General features: G+C 34.0%; 1 protein-coding gene across 3 annotated transcripts in view; it reads right to left on the bottom strand.

Moving 5' to 3' along the window:
- LOC111050857 overlaps positions 1 to 19,750 on the bottom strand; it is a 201,553-nt gene that overhangs the window by 106,127 nt on the left and 75,676 nt on the right. For 2 of the 3 annotated variants that reach the window (XR_005572881.1, XM_039440722.1), the window contains 5 exons: positions 19,473 to 19,635; positions 15,181 to 15,373; positions 12,620 to 12,683; positions 9,463 to 9,701; positions 6,169 to 6,343 (listed from right to left, as the gene is read on the bottom strand). Coding sequence is in view for 1 of the 3 variants with exons in the window: in XM_039440722.1 (XP_039296656.1) it covers positions 6,169 to 6,327 (159 nt within the window). In the remaining 2 variants the exon portion in view is untranslated. The remainder of the gene's footprint in view (positions 1 to 6,168; positions 6,344 to 9,462; positions 9,702 to 12,619; positions 12,684 to 15,180; positions 15,374 to 19,472; positions 19,636 to 19,750) is intronic. The other variant, XR_005572882.1, reaches the window with a different exon arrangement.

The following is a 19,750-nucleotide window of genomic DNA, read 5'->3' as shown; positions in this document are numbered from 1 at the left end:
GCTTCTAGAGCATTGTTCAAGGGTATAACTATATAGGCAGTCATATTTTTCAACCACATGCATGAAACTATAGTGAGGTCCATGTTTGATTAGCAATAGTATTGCTATCCTTATTGTTAGCGTTACAAAATGTTACCATACTTATTCATGTATTGATGAATGAAGAATGTTATGAATTGTAAATGTACCTGACCTTGTTATACAATTTGTTTTGTAATGACAATAAACAATTTTGATTTTGATTTTGATGAAAATCAATATCGATATTAATTAAATTGATATTGAAAATGAACAATTAATACTACATTAATAAACCTGTATCAGCTACCATCAAGAAGGCATTGACAAGACAGTGCAAGGACGATCATGGAGTAGGCAAAACAAAGTTTGGCTGTCTCTATGCATTCTGGCCTGTGCATCTTCTTGGCCATCTCGGTTTCACCAAAACATTGCACTTGCACTGCAGTCATAGCATTAAAAGCTGTGCTGATAAGTCTTCTTTTGATCAGAATGTTAACCTGTTGTGTATTTAGATGTACAAACAGAAGTTCAAAGAAGACTCCAGGAGTGACTTTTCACAGATAATAATTTATAACTTCGATAATAAATTTACTAATTTGTTCACTCTTGTTTAGGTTGACCTGTAGCTAGATGGATAGATAGGCCTACATAAATGCCTTTTATTCACACTTAGATTAATAAATAAATAATTTTATTGTTCAGTTCAAGCATACAATAGAAATTAAATACAATAAATGCAAGTTCCATCCAAATAATTCAAAAGTAACACAATAAAAAACTCAGGCATGGCCGAAGCCGTCAGCCAGAGTTGATATAGTTATTATCTCAAGTTGAAAACATCTTAATCTTTGTAGGCACTTGTCGATCAGATGAAAAATAATTATCACAAATTCCATTCCCGAAAAAAAGTTTAGTAATAGAAAGAAACACTAATATACTTTTATCTAGAATAGCCTGCCAAAAATTGAAAGTAAATAACAATGTTTGTTGTTTAATATACAGAAATATATTCGTGTAATTGAATAAATATTGTTTTGCAAAAATTATCAACTTTAATATTTATCCCATTAACAAATATCAAGTTCAGTCTCACAGTATTGATATCACACTATATCATTCATAGTCATATTATTTCTACTAAATTTCCATTCTCTGTTTATCAATCATTTTACCAATAATCTATTCAGAGTATCAGGTTATTCATTGTGCATGAATTTATTCTGATATTACAGAGAGCTTCAGTATCTAGTTATAGCATAAATATATAAAACTAGGTAATAATAAACATATTGGATTAATAAATAGTAATTGACTGAAAAGTGAAAGCTTTGTTTCAAGTGGAGCCTTTGGCATTTGTCTGTCTGTCTTTGCAATAATTATTCCTAACCAACGCTGAGCTATAGAAGTATGATTATAAAAATGTATCAACATTATAGCTCGACCAAGCCTTGTTTGAAAATAATGAATGTTAATGAAATTTCAATTTGTAATGAATTTTGAATAGACTTTCATTTCTTATAGGGGAGCTAATTCACTCATTTATTCTGTGAAACCTTTTTTTAGTGGTCTTTTAATCAAATTTGACATCTTCAATGAATCAATTCATAGTAGATGAGTATTTTTTATTGTGAATCTGCAATAATTGTGGTGTTATTCATTTTATATTACAACGTTTTAAATGCATACTGTACCATGCAGAATCAAAATGCATTCAATTATTTTGAAGTAAGGTAAGTCAAGATTACAGTACAAACTTCACCTATGTTCCTGATTGAATAACACATATGCCCTGCAGTTGCACAGAAGTATGTTGAATTTTAAACATGATATGGAGTGATCATAGTCCATTGGACTATAGATGCTGGCTTTATGATTCAGAGGCCCGGGTTCAACTCCATTGAGGACATAAACAAGGGTTCGTAATCCCATCGACAAAACAAAATTACCGTGATTCACTCCAGTCCTGTGTGAGCCAGTGAATGTTTTGAACATTGTCAAATTTTATTTGACCAAAATTGGTACAGTAAATCATAGCATCAATAGAACTCAAATATTTTTGTCAGAGTTGAAAACATATTATTTTATGTTTTGGTGAGCCTACCTATTTCTTTTATCCTACATCACACTTCAAACATATAATGGTATTAGCATTACAAAGCATTCAACTAGTTTGAAAAAATCATATGGCTTTTGTCAACATTAGGTATTGAATTAATGTATGTATGTAAATGGTCTATTTTGAATCCTTTAGAACTATCATAACATAAAGTGAAAATTTGCTGTCAATATTATTTCTTAGTGAGCACCTAGGGCCTATAAGGGAGCTATATTCTACTGCAATCTTTACAGTAGCCTACATCATCATCATCATCATCCATGGTTCCACAATCCAAAACGGATCTTGGCCTCCTCCAGCAATCGCCTCCATTCTACTCTGTCCATGGCAGCTCGTCTCCAATTTCTTTCATCAAGCCTCCTTGCATCTTCAGTGACTCTGAGTCCATCCATCTCAGTCTTGGTTGACCAGGGCATCTTCTTCCTTCCATGTTGCAATTCATGATTCTTTCACCCGGATATGAGTCATCAGCTCTTCCAAAATGCCTGCCCACCTGATTCTCCCTACTCTGATAATAGCCAGTGCATTGGTGTGGCCGTACATATCATACAGATCCCTATTCTTTCTTCTGTGCCACACTCCATCAATTTGCACACCACCAAAAATTCGGCGTAGAATCTTTCGTTCGAAAATGTTGATCATATTCTCATCCAGTTTTGTTAGGGTCCATGCCTCACTGGCATAGGTCAGCAAAGGCAGAATCAGTGAGGGGTAGATTCTTATCTTTGTCTCTCAGCTCAAATTCCTTGATCTGAAGTGTTTGGCTAAACCGAAGTATGTCCTATTTGCAAGTAGGATTCTTCGCCTGATCTCATGTGTTGTTTCATTTTTCGAGTTTACTGAAGACCCAAGGTAGACAAAGTCATCAACCACCTCCAAATCACAATTAGCTATCAGGTCACACTGAGCAGCATTCAATCTATGAGCATTGGACCTTGATGAGACCATCATCTTTGTTTTCTGCTTGTTTATAATCAGTCCCCTACTATTTGCTGCCCCTCTCATGCTATTATATGCCTCCATCATATAGGGGACTGATCTGGCTGCAATGTCAATGTCATCAGCATAAGCCAGTAATTGAATTGTCTTATTGAGCGGGATTCCTCTAGTGTCAATTTTGGAGTCTCGTATCACTTTCTCCAATGCCACATTGAAAAGCAGACATGCTAAAGCATCACCCTGCCTAAGACAATTGTAAGACTGGAATGGATCCAATAGAAGATTCTGTACTTTTACCTGGCATTGGACTGCACTCATAGTCATTTTAACAAGCCTTATAAGTTTATGAGGTATTTCAAGCTCATACATGGCATCATACAGTTTCTTCCTTTTCACACTGTCATATGCAGCCTTAAAATCCACAAACATATGGGAAGAGTCGACATTGTACTCCAACATCTTCTCCATTAGAAGTCACAAGCAGAATATTCAGTCCAATGTGGATCTTCCTGCACGAAACCCTGCCTGGTAGTTTCCTATTTTCCCATCAGTATGAGGTTTCAGTTTCTCATAGAGAACATTTGGGAGGATCTTGTAGCCAACATTCAATAGAGTAATGCCTCTGGAATTCTTACAATCCATGGGATCACCTTTCTTCAACAGGGGTCATAGTATTCCCTGATTCCATGTATGAGGCACGGTCTCTTCTCTACATGATTTGATAACTATTTGGTGCATAAGGTGCCACAGAGTATCTCTGTTTTTCTTCTGTGCATTTTCCTCTCCTCCCTTCTCAATCCCTTGTACCTTTCTATAGCACTTCTTGTCCTTCGCTGCTACAAAATTTTGTAGGCCTCGTTCTTCTTCTTAGAAATCTCATGACATTCATCAAACCATGTTCCTCTACTTTGTCCAGAAACATGTCCAAGAATCTCATTTGCTGCACCATCCAGTGCTTGGACACATGCTCCTCAACAATCATTCATTCTCCTCCATTCCCAGCCTCTGTTGTGCACTCACTTTTTCCTGGAACTGTTGTGCTGTGTTAGGATTATTGAGTAGTGCTTCATCATATTTAGTAGTTGGAGACCCCTTTATTGTCCTTACTCTTGATATGCATGCTCTCACTACTGCTCCAACAAGATAGTGATCAGAATCAATGTTTGCTCTCCTGTAGGTCCTTACATTGATTAAGCTGGAAAGGTGTCGCCCATCAATTAAGACATGATCAATCTGATTGAAAGTCTCTCCATTGAGAGACCCATGTAGCCTTGTAGATGTTTTTGCGAGGCTGAAGTGTACTTCCTATAACCATCCTTTTAGATGCAGCAAAATTGATCAACCTTGTGCAATTCTCATTACTCTCTGTATGAAGACTGTTTTTTCCAGCTATTCTACCATAGACCTCCTCCTTACCAACTTTGGCATTCATGTCCCCAGTTATAATTTTCATATCATGTCTTGGACATTCATCATAGGTTCTCTCCAGCAAGTCATAAGAATTCTCCTTTTCATCTTCTGTTTGATCTTCTGTTGGTGCATGTACATCGATATCACTCATGTTGAAAAACTTCCCTATGAATCTTATCACACATAGCTTACTACTGACAGCTTTAAAGTCCAATACCAAATTCTTGAGTCTCTTTCCAACAAGAAAACCTACTCCAAAGGTATGATCTCTCTCATTACAGCTATAATACAGATCATGATTACCTTTTCTTCTCATTCCTTGCCCTGTCCATCTCATTTCCTGAGTAGCTATCAAATCCGCTGTATAATCATCCATTATGTCCATCAATTGTTTCATTGCACCAGCCCGGTAGAGAGTTCATACATCCCATGTGAATATTCTCAAATCTTTTTCCTTTCTTGTCTGCCAGATTCTTTATTCCGTAAATCCAGTCCATTCCGAGGCTCATTGTGAGATTCTGAAACTGTGTTTTTCTTTAAAGGGAGGGGTTGTTGACCCCTCGCCCGACCCTCAACCTGGAGGACCAGGTAGTTTTTTCGGGTCTCCTTCCCTAGTCTTTGACAATCCAATGCCGAGCTACAAGGCAGCAGCCAATTTCCTTTCAGGGTTTTGTTTCCTTAGCCTTTGAGTATCCACTGATCCCTGTCTGCAAAGCAGCAGTTGTGTTTGCTGGTTTTGGTCTTCCCCGGGTATTTAATTCCCCAGTACCACCTATATCTAGGAGGCATCCCCCTATCCACCACCTGGGGAGGCGCTTGTTAGGAGACCAGCAACTCCCACGAGCTACATCAGCCTACATCAGTTTTCCACAAATCGTGATCAGTGAGAAGTCAGTGGTATTCGAAATCTATAAGTATATAAATAAGAACATTGGTATTATCAGGTTTGTTCAATCACTCATGTTTAACTGGAGCCATTGATAATAATCATTTGTAAATAATAATGATGAGAAAATGCATAACTTGGAATGACATAATTTGAGTTATGGACAATCCGAGATGGCAAGTGCAGGAAAAAAGTGGCGTCAGAGTGTACCATATTGGGTTAGCCTATTGTTGCGTCTCCACGATCCTCCTTGAGACAGTGAGGATCGGCAACGTTGTTCTCCTATCTTTCTCCACTGCAATTATAACGTGGACCTCACTATAGATAAACTGTTGCCAACCAGAGTGATATAAGCAATATCGAATTACTCAATAATAATGGATGATAAAAAGTAGCAAACTTAACTAACTTTGAAGTGCTACCATATCTGATGTAGTTTCCTACTATCTTAGTCTTCACACACTAGACCACTTATTGTCTAGATCATAATATTATCATTGTGTCATGCTCATATCCCTCAAAATTTTTTTCAACAAGAAGAAAATATGATAAGAAGGTAATTTTTTGGCCAATCTGGCCACAAAAAAATCAGGTCTCATTTCAGGGGGATATCATAGTTCATACTGGGTTCTTAGAACCCATTTCTTGTATTTTCAATGGGATCGTTGATGGGTGGGGGAAGGTGATGTTCCTACAAGTTTAAAAATCTAGCAAGCTTCTATTAATATTACATCAGTGTCATTATTTGTAACATGAATTGATAATTTTAAAATGTTTGCCTGATCTCTGGTATGACCTTGGGTGTTTCGTCTCCAGTTTTGAGGCAAGTCCAGTATTCTTGTGTAAAGTTTCCAAAATATTCGTCATTTAATGCCTGTGTATCATTATTATTCCCAGCATTCATTCCAAAACGTATTATTTCAAAATATGGTATTTGCTTAACCATCCAATTCATTTTGCCAAGCTTGCACCTTGAAAAAATGTAAAGCCCATTTGAATTACTTCTTCAGGAATTAGTCTTGCTAGTTCCAACACCACTGAAGTAAATTCATAATAGAGAAGAATAATCCACTTGGAATTCTCAGTCCAAGTAGTGATCAGGTTCAAAATTATATAAAATTGGTGTTCATGAATAATTAGATTTTGAATAATAAGAATAGAAAATTGATCTATAATAATAATGCTGTTAATAATTGGAGGAAAACTCAACTTTGAATGCTGAAAATCACCAAGGAGACTTCAGTCCTCATGCTTAGATGATTTACAGCATTGAATTTGAATTCTCGTTCGATAATATTTATTCATTAATCATCAGCATTTTGGATGAACGCGATTTCTATTTGATTTTCATCTGTAGTTAGTTTGTTGACAGTCTTGCTGTTCCCATGAGGAATAAATTGTACAAATGTGAAAATTCGACTTATAGGAGAAAGTTCATACTTCCTTATCAGGATAATCCATATTTGCATTGAAGTCTCCAGCATTTTCAAATAAATTCCCAAATCACTTCATGATTGAAAGTTATTCCACCAGAACAACTGATGTGGATTTTGTCTTATAATAATTATTTATTGAATAGCAGGTAACCCGTGCTCTGCAAGGCTCTAATTGAAAACTTGACAATCTGGACCCACTAAGGATCTGAAGAATTGAAAATAGGCCTGTAACCATCTTCGGTAAAATTTAAATCTTCATGCAAAATTTCAAGTTAATCAGTCCAGTAGTTCAGAAATGTAATTAGTCTCACATGAAATTTCTATCCCCTACATGTATAATCCCATCCTTTCCTTTTTTATATGTTTACAGGTCATACATCAATAGATTTTTTATTAGTATTTGAATGTGATTGTTTTAGCCAGCTATGAAACTTTCCCATATGAAACTTTCACTTATTATGACATCCCATGATTCTGACAGAAGTGATATTTGAAATGAAACATATTTTAGGGTCATTTCTAATTCCATCAAAAATTTCCTTTCAACCCTTCTAATCTATTCTATTCTATTCTATTCTATTCTATTCTATTCTATTCTATTCTATTCTATTCTATTCTATTCTATTCTATTCTATTCTATTCTATTCTATTCTATTCTATTCTATTCTATTCTATTCTATTCTATTCTATTCTATTCTATTCTATTCTATTTATTCTATTCTATTCTATTATATTCTATTCTATTCTATTCTATTCTATCTATTCTATTCTATTCTATTCTATTCTAGTCTATTCTATTCTATTCTATTCTATTCTATTATTCTATTCTATTCTATTCTATTCTATTCTATTCTATTCTATTCTATTCTATTCTATTCTATTCTAGTCTATTCTATTCTATTCTATTCTAGTCTATTCTATTCTATCTATTCTATTCTATTCTATTCTATTCTATTCATTCTATTCTATTCTATTATATTCTATTCTATTCTCTATTCTATTCTATTCTTTCTATTCTATTCTATTCATTCTATTCTATTCTATTTATTCTATTCTATTCATTCTATTCTATTCTATCTATTCTATTCTATTCTTTCTATTCTATTCTATTCTATTCTATTCTATTCTATTCTATTCTATTCTATTCTATTCTATTCTATTCTATTCTATTCTATTCTATTCTATTCTATCTATTCTATTCTATTCTATTCTATTCTATTCTATTCTATTCTATTCTATTCTATTCTATTCTATTCTATTCTATTCTATTCTATTCTATTCTATTCTATTCTATCTATTCTATTCTATTCTATTCTATTCTATTCTATTCTATTCTCCTTTCATTCTTTGGTTGAGTTAGGAATTTGAGAATGTTGTAATTATATATATATATATATATATATATATATATATATATATATATATATATATATTATATATATATATATAATATATATATATATATATATATATAGAAAGGCAGTTATCTCTTTGGATGGGGGGCTTCAACTCATTGTAAACAGACTCCAGCCAATTCAAGTTTGATTCACTTTTATTATTCTTCTTTTTCTTGAAATGGAAAATATACTGACAATTATTGTCTTAGTGAACTATTCGTTTATTAAGTGCATATTGTTCTACAAAGCTGCTTATATATAGCATTTATACTGCAATTATAAATAGACTACTGTTTGCACAGTACAATAATTTATAATATTGATGATACAGTTCATAATTAATATATAATACATTGTATAAAAATATAATACAATTATTGAAATGGTATACTTTGCTTGTGATCAGGCCATCTTCCAATATGGGATAAAGTATGAGGAGGAGCTCTAAAGACCTATTTCAGAAAGATAGAAGTGATCCAGAGACACATTATCAGGGCTGCACTTGGCAAACAAAGACGCCACCCCAGCTCTCTATTATACAGCGAGTCCAAAGTACTTAAAATTAGACAAATTTTTGTAAAGAATTTAATTGTGTATCTGGATAGTAATAGAAATCTGTTCACAGCTCATGTAAGAAAGTACAGTTTTCGTTCGCCTACCATTTTTCCTGTATCACGAACGGACCTAACTGTGTGTAGGAGGCAATCATATATGCCATAAATTAATCAATTGTACACTGGAAAATTTTCTCATGAACAGGATCTCAAAGTCAACTTCGCAAGTAATAGAGGATTGGATAAAATTGCAGGGTGAATTCAATAATAGCCTGTAGTAATTGAAAACTTCTGTACCTATATATACTTTTCAATTTTTCTTTTCTTTCTCTTTCTCCTTACTTTCTTCTTTCGCTTTTCATCCTTCTCTCTCTTCCCTTCTTCCTCTCTCTCTCTAACATTCATTCAACATTTTTGTTAACATAAATGTGTTTCACATTTTCCCTTACAAGCTCTATCAGTTCAGTACTATGTACCTATGCCAGCGCACAAACCTAGGTTATGCTGGCTTTGTCAGATAGAAAACAAGTTATTTTTAATTTAAGAGATTGTGCGTTATTGGAATCTTACTATGTATTTCTTGCTTGCCTATTATTTCTAGGATCATAGTCTTCATTGTATTGTTTTCAATTTGACAAAATAAATTTGAATTGAAAAAAAAATGAATAGGCCTACGTTATTTTAATATTGTTAGCTTACTTACACAAATAGGCCTGTGAATGGCTTTTTACTTTTATTCCACTTCCCATTACTATTTCATCCTGTTTCATTAATTTTGTGGTGAATCTCATTTGTAGGGGACTTCCTCCTTCTATCCATAAAGTCGTGTGATCTTCGAAGGTGTCTGCTCTGTAGTAATCATTTCTGTTATGGGCTCTTTTCGGTATCTGGCTGATGAAACGTGGATGAACTTCACTCTTACTAATTGCATTGAAACCTCGGCTATTGTGGATGGAGATAAACACACAACATTGAATTGATAGTCAATTACTTACAGAATTGGAATGAAAATCATGCATTGCTCATACACAGCAAAGAGCTTGAAATTTGATTTGTCAACTTTCCAGTTTGGTTTTTGGTATGCCAAAAGATTGTGAACACAATCTTTTGCCTTGACACAAACACAAACTGAAAACTTGTAGAATTTGACAAATAAACAAGTGGCATCTAGAATGTTTTGCATTAGTCTCAAAAACTGCGACCTCAAGCCAGCAGACACACATTTTCTGCCTTGGCTGTTATATATACAGAGTGATTACCGGGAAACGCATGCTTTTCAAATCACGAGAACTGTTGCAAATCAGAGTAAAAAATGCATTTATTATTGGAAATACAGTGTACACAATATGCAATTTCAAAATAAAATTACTTACAATTTATTATTTGAAAATTACATCTCTAAGGTGGTCGCCTGTTGCTTGGATACATTGTTGAAGGCGTTCTTTAAAACTTGCTACGGATTTTGCTAACATGTCTCTAGGAATGCCGTTGATTTCCTGGCAAATAGCTTCTTCAAGTTCCTGTATTGTTCGTGGTTTGTTTATGTACACTCTAGCTTTCAAAAATCCCCACAGTAAGAAATCTGGAATTTTCAGATCCGGTGAGCGAGAAGGCCAAGTGACATCACCAAAACGCGAGATCACTCTTGTTGGGAATGTTCGCCCAAGACATTCCATACTATATAATGCGAGCCATATGTGCTGTTGCCCCGTCTTGTTGGAACCATATATCACGTATACGTTGACGGTGCAGTTCTGGCAAGAAATATTCTGCCAACATATCCAGGTACCGTTGTGCATTCACTGTGACTGTTCTGCCATCGTTGTCTTCAAAAAATAAAGACCAATGATCCCCTTTTCACAAACTGCACACCACACAGACACATGTAAGCTATGATGAGGTCTCTCTGCCAGTATTTGAGTATTGTCTGCACACCAATATCGTAAATTCTGTTCATTTACTGCTCCGTCCAAGTGGAAATGCGCTTCATCACTCATAAGGATAACTGCATTGTAATTTTCTTCCAAAATTTCACTCATTCTGTTACTAAAATTGACACGCTGTCTCTTATCTGCTTGACTCAATTGATAACATACTGCCAGTTTAAAAGGATATAATTCAAGATCTGTGACCAAAATCTTTCTCACTGTTGATGGGCGAGGTCAGAGTGCAGAGCGGCTAGGACTCTGAACTGTTGCAAGGCGCACTCTTTCAACAGCCTCAGGGGTACTAACTGTCCTGAAAGGTCCAGGAGGTCTCTTCTTAGGCAAAGAACTTGTTTTCTATAATGTTTTGTTTTTTAGAAATTCCAAATTAATTATGTCTTGAATCCTGTTTTAAAACTGTCATACAACTTGTTGTTATGAATAATAAGTAATGATAAAATAGTCCAATACAATTCTGATTAAAGTTTTGTAAAATCATTGAGAATCGAAAGTTCATTTCAATATTTCAAATTTATCAAATTCTCAAAACTCCATAATCTAAACTGATTGATTTTTGTATTCAAATAGATGCAGAGTAACTATTTTCATGAAACCAATATATTTATGTAAAAATTCATATTTAATTCTCACTGAAATAAATTCTAAAAATTCTAAATAGATAAATTAGATAGATTTGACTCCTAATAAAAATGTTTTTCCTTCCAAATTTCAAAATAATCATTCAGTTGATAATAATTGAAAACCAACTGCTTTTGCTCTACCATCAAATGCTGCGCAACAACGATTTTACAGAGTTCCCTTCTGGGAACTGGTGGATCGCCCATCCTTTTTCCAAGGTTTACTCTTTTTACTTTTTTTATGTTACTCTTTTTTTCAACTTTTTCCATCATCAATTATTATTATTATTATCATTATCACAATTGGATTCAGGAACATCAAAGATAGACTGAGACGTTTTGCAATCAAATTCGAATATAACAAACAAACAAAAAATTACAAATGATTTCATATAAATTCAACCAGACAAACCAGCTGTTCACTTCGTAATCCAATATCGATATTAATCAATATACAGTACTGATATTACTATCTATACATTAATATCAATATAATCATTATGAGTGCCATTGCGATACAATCAACAAACTGTAACATTACAGTTTTTAATGAGGTAATTGAAAAAAAAGTTATAATGGAATGAAATTTGAACAAATTTAGAAAAAACGTTTTTTTAGGCTTTTGAAGATTATAACTGAAAAATGTGCGTTTTAGAAGAAAATGTTATGAAACAAAAACTGTAGAAAAAGATTTTAAAACTATTATCGTCTAAAAAACGGTTGAATATCTCGAACGGTTATTGGAATACCAGCGATATAGCAAAACCATGTATATTTTGGCGGCCATCTTGTTTCCGAGGTTTTTGCCTGTGATTTCGACTTATCATCATCACGATTCTCATTCTGCTAGACCTAACGAAGAAATTGAGACATCCTCCACGGCTGTTACTCAAAAATGACCACGGAATGACATTTGTGCCCAGACTAATACATGAGTCATTTCTTGTTCCAATTCTTTCCTTGAAGATTTCGAACATGTTTTTTGAATGATTACATTTACAAAACAGGTCATCAACCATTAATCTCAAATGTTGGATACCACTGTTCAAATCATTAATGTTATACTAGTATTGGATGGACAGGTTAAACCATCGGTCCCGTCTGCCTGAATAACAGTAGTTAAGTCTTGTCAGAGGCCCTGAAATCGATCAGGTGAAACCTGAAAATTCTGACTCCGGACCTGGGATCACTCAGCATTCATCATTATTATTGTTTGAAATTTGTAGGCTTCCATGAAGCACACAGTGACTCAATTTTGTTGCAACTTCTATTTGAATCAAAAACATTGTTTGCTTACCCCATCGCATAAGCGGTGTCAGTGTCACTAGGCCTATCATCAGCGGCAAAACTGATATCACCACCTGCAGAAAAACAAAATACACAAACATGATACATCATGATATGGGAATTTACACATAACAAAACGTTTAATGCTCAGCAGATTTTTATCTCTGTCCAAGTTATAGCCGTTCGAATTTTGATGTCCCAACATGGACCAGTTTACCCTACGTTATTATTCCAGGGTTACCAAATATACAAAGTTGTTCATAACATCAGCAATAGCAATTCTATCACAACATTCTTTGAAATATATATAAAAGATTAATTCTATCAATGGAGTGTTGTATTAAATTCCCTCACTTACTCTCAGCATTTATTGAAATTAATTTCATTAATCTAGGAAAATATTAATTTTATCTGTGATCAGCTGATTGATCACCGAATTAATTCATTAATGGTTGCGTTCGAAGCCACTGATCAATTCCATGGTGTTTTATTGGTTGAATAAAGCATTTATTATTATTATTAATCATGCATATCTCAGCTCCCAAATACATTATAATGGAGTTCATTATTAAATAATATTGTAAACCACCTCATATTTAGCCATGTCTGTTTAAATTCAGCTACTCTGTTCATGTTCTTTTCAATCGGTAGAAAAATACAATGTGCTGATCAGTGAAGGAACCAGATAATTATGATGTTTTTTTTTCTTATCAGTTAAACCAAAGATCTTGAAGAGGTATCAATAGACCCACATTGCCTATTCCTGCCCAATGCTAGTTCTCACTTGAATTTGAAAGCTGCCACTGAGGTATTTTAATTGATTTCAATTTGAAGTACACTAGCTCTGCATGTGAGTCTATGCATCTTTAAGCTAGGTCTATCATATACTTCATCTATAAGGTCTTTAAGCTAGACTAAACAATGTTTCATTCAGAGCCACGTTCACTGACCAGTCCCATCTTTCACTAACTGAACAGCGGCTTTGAATGCAACCAATACAGCCATACAATCCATGATGGTGACAATCAATCAGGGTTTCAGCTCTTAGGTGGGTCAGTCTTACAACTGTATTGAAACAACAACAAAACAACATACAACTCTATTTCTTTCATCAAAACAAAAATGCTTGAGAATAATTAATTAACAGATAAATTAATGCTGTACCACTATTAAGCTCAACTCACACTCACGCGCAACTCAGATTGAGAAGAGACTCGACTCCAGATGAGAGCATGAATTTTCAAATGGTGACGCTGCGGAGACTAGAATTAACTGGTCTGAGTGTCACCATTTGGAAACACATTCTCTCGACTAGAGTCGAGTCTCTATTTTTGACCTGAGTTGCGTAAGTGTGAGTTGAGTCTAACTGTTATTTTCAGAGTTGCAGAGACAATATAAGGACCAAGCTACTCGAAACGTTCTTCTGATGATTGATTGAATGATTTCTATATTTTGTGACGAAGAAGAAGAAGAAGAAGAAGAAGAAGAAGAAGAAGAAGAAGAAGAAGAAGAAGAAGAAGAGGAAGAATTGATATTAAGCTGATGTACATAATAAAGATCATTCATAGTTTCAGCCATCATGTTCTGGCATGTATAAAATGGGATGCAGATTATAAAGGTTCCACTGTAGTATGAAACAATTATTCCAGACTAAAGTGAGAGATAAATCACTTTTAACACGGCTCTTTCTCGAAGACGGAGAGGTCCGATGCTCTATCCTCCACTAATCACTCCCACTACCTAGCAGCATTCTCCTTCTTTTGTGTCTGAGTGAGAGAGCTTTGTAACACGACGCAGCAACACTCCCCTCCATCTATTGCTGGCAATGTTCCAAGTAGTGTACTGGTCAGCAGGTATATTGGTTTGTGTATGTTACAGAGATGTTTTCATCACAAGAACATGAAGCAAAATGACACGGTGCATCCAATTGTGCGCAGGATGTCCGTCTGTGTCTATGCTACAAACTGTGGAGGGAGAAATGGGTTTCTCCTCTTCATGTTAAAAGTAATTTATCTCAGACTTTAGCTCACCCGGCGAACTTCATACCGCCAAAAAGTGAATGTATCTCATGTCACACTTGAATCATGAAATTTATTCATTCACAATCTATATTTTCATTTACATCTCGATACGGACTTCCTATGTGCTTGAAACTACCGTTTTGATATCAGTAAACAATGTTATCACAGAGTGACGTGTTTATTACAGCTGGTAAGTTCAGATGCTAAATCTTATTACCACAACATGATCTTGAATCATGATGATTTTCCCGTTCTATGTTAGCCGCTCGGCCAACAATTTAGAAAACATAGGTCTGTAAAATGGATCAATCTATAATTATTATTAGCCCCCCTATTAAAATTTCTGATCAGGAACCATCCCCAATATTCACACAACATATTCACAAAGTCTCAAGCCATTCTGTCAAGTAGCTTTCGAGTCTAGAGGAAACACGCAAACTAACAAAGAAACAAACACACAAACAGACATTCATTTATATATATATATATATATATATATATATATATATATATATATAGATTATGATTTGCAATGACAGACTTTACTTACTGGCCCTTATTGGAGTTAAATGATCCTCTGGGTTATCTGGATTTTCCAAAAGGTATTTCAATTCAAAAATTTCCAGTATATATTTCTCTGCAGATGGTCTCCTCAGAATCTCAACACCATCATAAGACTGCAGCATGTGGACTGGTTCTAAAATCTCCAGGTGATTGACCACTCTTATGAAATAGCTTCTCCTCTATAAATAAAAGGAATATCTTTTAGTTGTGATTTTCTGGTATCGTTTTATACTAATAAGTCAATTACAATCAAGTGATTGTTCAATTTACTATAATTTAACTCTACATTGTCTCACAAAAGTGTGAGAAACAAAGACCATCGATTCTACATGGAATTTGTAACAACAAATGTACAGTAAAATTGTCTCGAACTTTGAGTTTGAGACATATCTTCATTTCGATATTTTTGAGGAACATCAATACTAGAGAACTATCAGTCAAAATCCACCTGATTCTATGGAAATGTTTGGAAAGAGGAAGACATTCCCAGTAAGATTTATACTATTTTCTTTTTTGTCTGATGTTTTAGAACTCTTAATGAGCATTCAAACTATTTGAAATTTGACTTCGAACTTGACAAATGCCCTCTCTGAGCGCTTTTCAACTTTGAGTGTTGAAAAACGACAAACAAAGGGACAAATAATAATTATGAATCGTATTGAAAATTTGGTTTATTTCCTAATCATCGTACCCTTAGAATCAGATTTGACTGATAATTTTCTAGCTATTGACATGATTCAAAAATGTTGAAAACTGAGGTAGATATAAAATAATTTTACAGGACATTTTTTTCAGTAAATTTCATGTAGAATTCATGGTTTTCCACTGTTATACCTTTCGTGTAACAATAAGTAGGTATTCAATCAGTGTAAAATTAGAATTGGTGAAGATTATAGAAACAAATTGTGTTCCTGTTACGAGGGTAGGCTCATTTGACCATGATTGGGTATCCTATTTACATTGGAAAAACTGCATCCCCTTGACTAGAAAATTCTGGTCCACCATTTTGAGAAGGTATGAGAAAGTAGTCACATGATACATGATTTTGAGAATAAATGAATGGCGAAAGCCGCACATCGATATCTGAAAACATTTCCAAGTTGTTCACATCCAAAAATATCATTAAATCTTACAAAACGCAATGAAAATCTTGAAGGGAATAAGAAACAAGAAATTGATTCGAAATTATAGGGTGAGTGAAGGTAGTAGGCCTAAGTATACAGCACTCATGAGGTGTTCAAGACACAATGTTAAGGCTGTGCAAAGGCTGAGAAAATCTTTTTACTGGTGATATTTTCCAAAGTTTTTCGATTTTTATACTATCAAGCTATCAAAATTAAATTTTTTCCCAGAAAATTATTCTCCTATAATCAATTTTTGAGATATGAGGGCATAAAGTTTGAATTTTTGGGACAGATCATTTCAAATTTGGTAGGACATTTTGAGGATATTACCTTCATGGTAACATGGACCTCACTGTAGGAAGGTAATATGAAGATGATACAAAGATGATACAAGGGTGATACAAAGATGATAGACTCAAGGATAGCAACACCAATGTTAATCAAATACGGTACTGTCTTTAATTTGAGGAGTTGTGACCTGAAAACTATGACACCAGATCTGAGCCAACCAGGACACTCAATATTATTATTATTACCAGCAGGTAACCCGTGCTTTGCAAGGGTCTATTTTAAAATTTGACGTAATGGAATCTAGAAGAATTGAAAATAGGCCTATAAGAATCCTCGGTTGATTAACCGAGTGAATTAGTGCAGTACAGACGTGATGATGCGTCAAACATAATTTTCCTATACTCTACATGTGTATACGTGTTTAAGCCAGTCCTTTCCCTTATTATAGTATAGAATATGGTAGATGGATGGATATATCATCCATCTATCTATCATCTTCTATACTATAATAGAGGGAATGAATGAGAATAAATTTTGAAAGGTTTGAGATATTGATGTGCGGTTTTCACCATACCTTTTCTCTGGAAATCCTGTATTGGAATCATGTATCATATGACCACCTTTCAATTAGAAGAAGAAGTTGGATCCAAAATGGCAAAAAAAATTTGGGTGTGATGGAAAAGCTGTTTTTATCATTCCAAAAAATCCCCAACCCAATCATACCTATCTTCTAATTTCCTTTTTGAGAAAGCATTCCCGTTTGCTGCTTCCTTACAACAACTGAAAGCATGACAAATAATTGAAAACTTGACAAACTGGAAACTTGATGTTATCAAATATTGAAGAATTTTAAATAGGTTTATAACCATACTCGGTTGAGCAAGAATCTATATGCAAAATTTCAAGTTAATCAGTCCAGTAGTTCAGACGTGATGATGCGTCAAACATAATTTTCCTATACTTTACACCTGTATACATGTATAATCCAGTTCTTTCCTTTATCATAGTATAGAAGATGATAGATGGATGGATGATCATTGTTATTTTACTAAAAGATGGAATAATTTCAATAGTTCCCCTTTCAGAGGGAGTTTTGACAACCCACAAAACTCATTTTTCATTTGAAGATGTAACGAAAATGTGCATATGTACTTATTTTTTTGCTCAGCTTGCCAAAATACCCCTCATTCCAATATTGAAATTTTCGACTGACTGAACAGTGATTACACATTCTCTCAGGGCTGGAATGATTTTGAAATTTCAATTGAATAAAAATGGAAAAGAATAATTTCTTTATGTAAATATCAACACCCTTATACAAAGACATATTAACTACATGCATTTTCATATTGCCGATACAGTATTGATGAAATTGTAGACGTTTATTAAGCACTTTATCTCAGAAAGGTGTTCTAGCTGAAAAATTGATAATGCATGCCATGTGTAGACCTAAACATTGCATCAGGAAAATGAAGTTTCAAAACTATGGGCCAGTAGCACGTACGTCTGTTAAATATGGACATTAACACTAATTAACAAATCAGCGTTAGTTCTACGGATTCATTTCTGTTCCACAAATATCGGTTAGTTTTTAATTCCGATTGAGTTTTCTAGTTGACTTATCAAGATATTAACAGTTTCACAATCCGGCAACTCTGTAATTTATCCGACAGTGATGTTATTAAAATTATTATTCCAAACAAATGGCAAAAAAGTAAGGTTATGTTATTGTAGCGGTGACTATTCATTATGCATGCACCGCAAAAATGTTCTGAGATCTGTCTGTTGCCAGTGTCATGCTATCTGTAAACGAACAAGATCAAAAACTAACCTTAAAAATCAGAATCTAATTTTGAATGCTAATATCAGCTAAATACTTCTTTTCTATTTTATTAACAGATGAAATTCATTCATATTCAGCTCATACTTTGAATTCTGTAGATTTTTTACCAAAAACTAATTTTGGAAGACAGCTATCACTAGGTACCTAATCGGCGTTAGTTGGATTCAATTCCCCATGGATGGCCTGTTATAATTATTCTACATTGATTAGTTTAATTGGCATTATCGCTTGAAATCTCTTTTTTGTGCAACCAAAATGCATCAGTTAGCGTTAATCTCAATTGAAGTATAGCATTTTATCATGATTAAATGTTAACCGACATGAAGAAAGTTTTTCTAAACAGATGTTTTCGAGATAATTTATATGATGCAGCTGTTTCACATTCACCATATTATTATACAGAGTTTGTGAAAATAAGAATATTTATTAATTATCAAAACAATACTATTATTATATTTAAAATAAAAATATTATCATAATTATTAAAAATATTTATCAATTATCAAAACAATATTATTGACATTAAGTGGTATCAGGTAGAAAGCAATAATAGAAACAGATGTTTGGTGATTTTTTATGGAATTGTATGTACGATTTTTAATGAAATTTGGACATTAATTCTGAAAAATCTAGAAGGAAAATTGAAATTTGGGCTTCCAGGTGCACGAGATTGATATTTTTAGAATTTATGTGCAAAATTTGGAGATCTAAATCATTCCCATTTTCCCGGTATGCAATCCACAAGGTGACATGTTTTGATGCGAACAAACAAACAAATGAACAAACGAATACATGAACAAAAGAACAAACACAACCCTACTCTCTCTCTCTCATTATATAGATTAATGTCATTATAACGTGGATCCCACTTGAGTCAATAGGGATTTGGTTCAAAGTTCGAATTACATCATAATCACAGTAGAGCCAGAAAAGCCTCAATAGTGCGTCTCAATTGGCACTTCCCCTCTACTTGCATGCTACTCACAACAACCTTGCAGCATTATTTGAAGGCAAACCTACTTCTGTTCTATCTTTATATTCACATCTCCAAGATTGTTGTTGGATGATCCTGGACCAATTATCTATATTCTCTGTTAAGTGAGCATAGGATTCTCCACCGTTTTCAGCAATTATTTTCAGTTCAGTTTTGTAATGATCACTCAAATAATCCACTTTTTTGCAACTGTAACAAAAAGGAGATGTTTAGTTATTATAATTTTATCTCATATGGTGATATCATTGTTGTGAAGGTCAAGTGTTAAAACATAAACCTTAGACTCCCACCACATGAGACTCAA

This window comes from Nilaparvata lugens, chromosome 14, assembly GCF_014356525.2.
Source record: "Nilaparvata lugens isolate BPH chromosome 14, ASM1435652v1, whole genome shotgun sequence".
Classification (NCBI taxonomy): domain Eukaryota; kingdom Metazoa; phylum Arthropoda; class Insecta; order Hemiptera; family Delphacidae; genus Nilaparvata; species Nilaparvata lugens.
The sequence above is the reverse complement of the archived record's forward strand: the minus strand, read 5'-3'. Positions and strand labels throughout refer to the sequence as shown.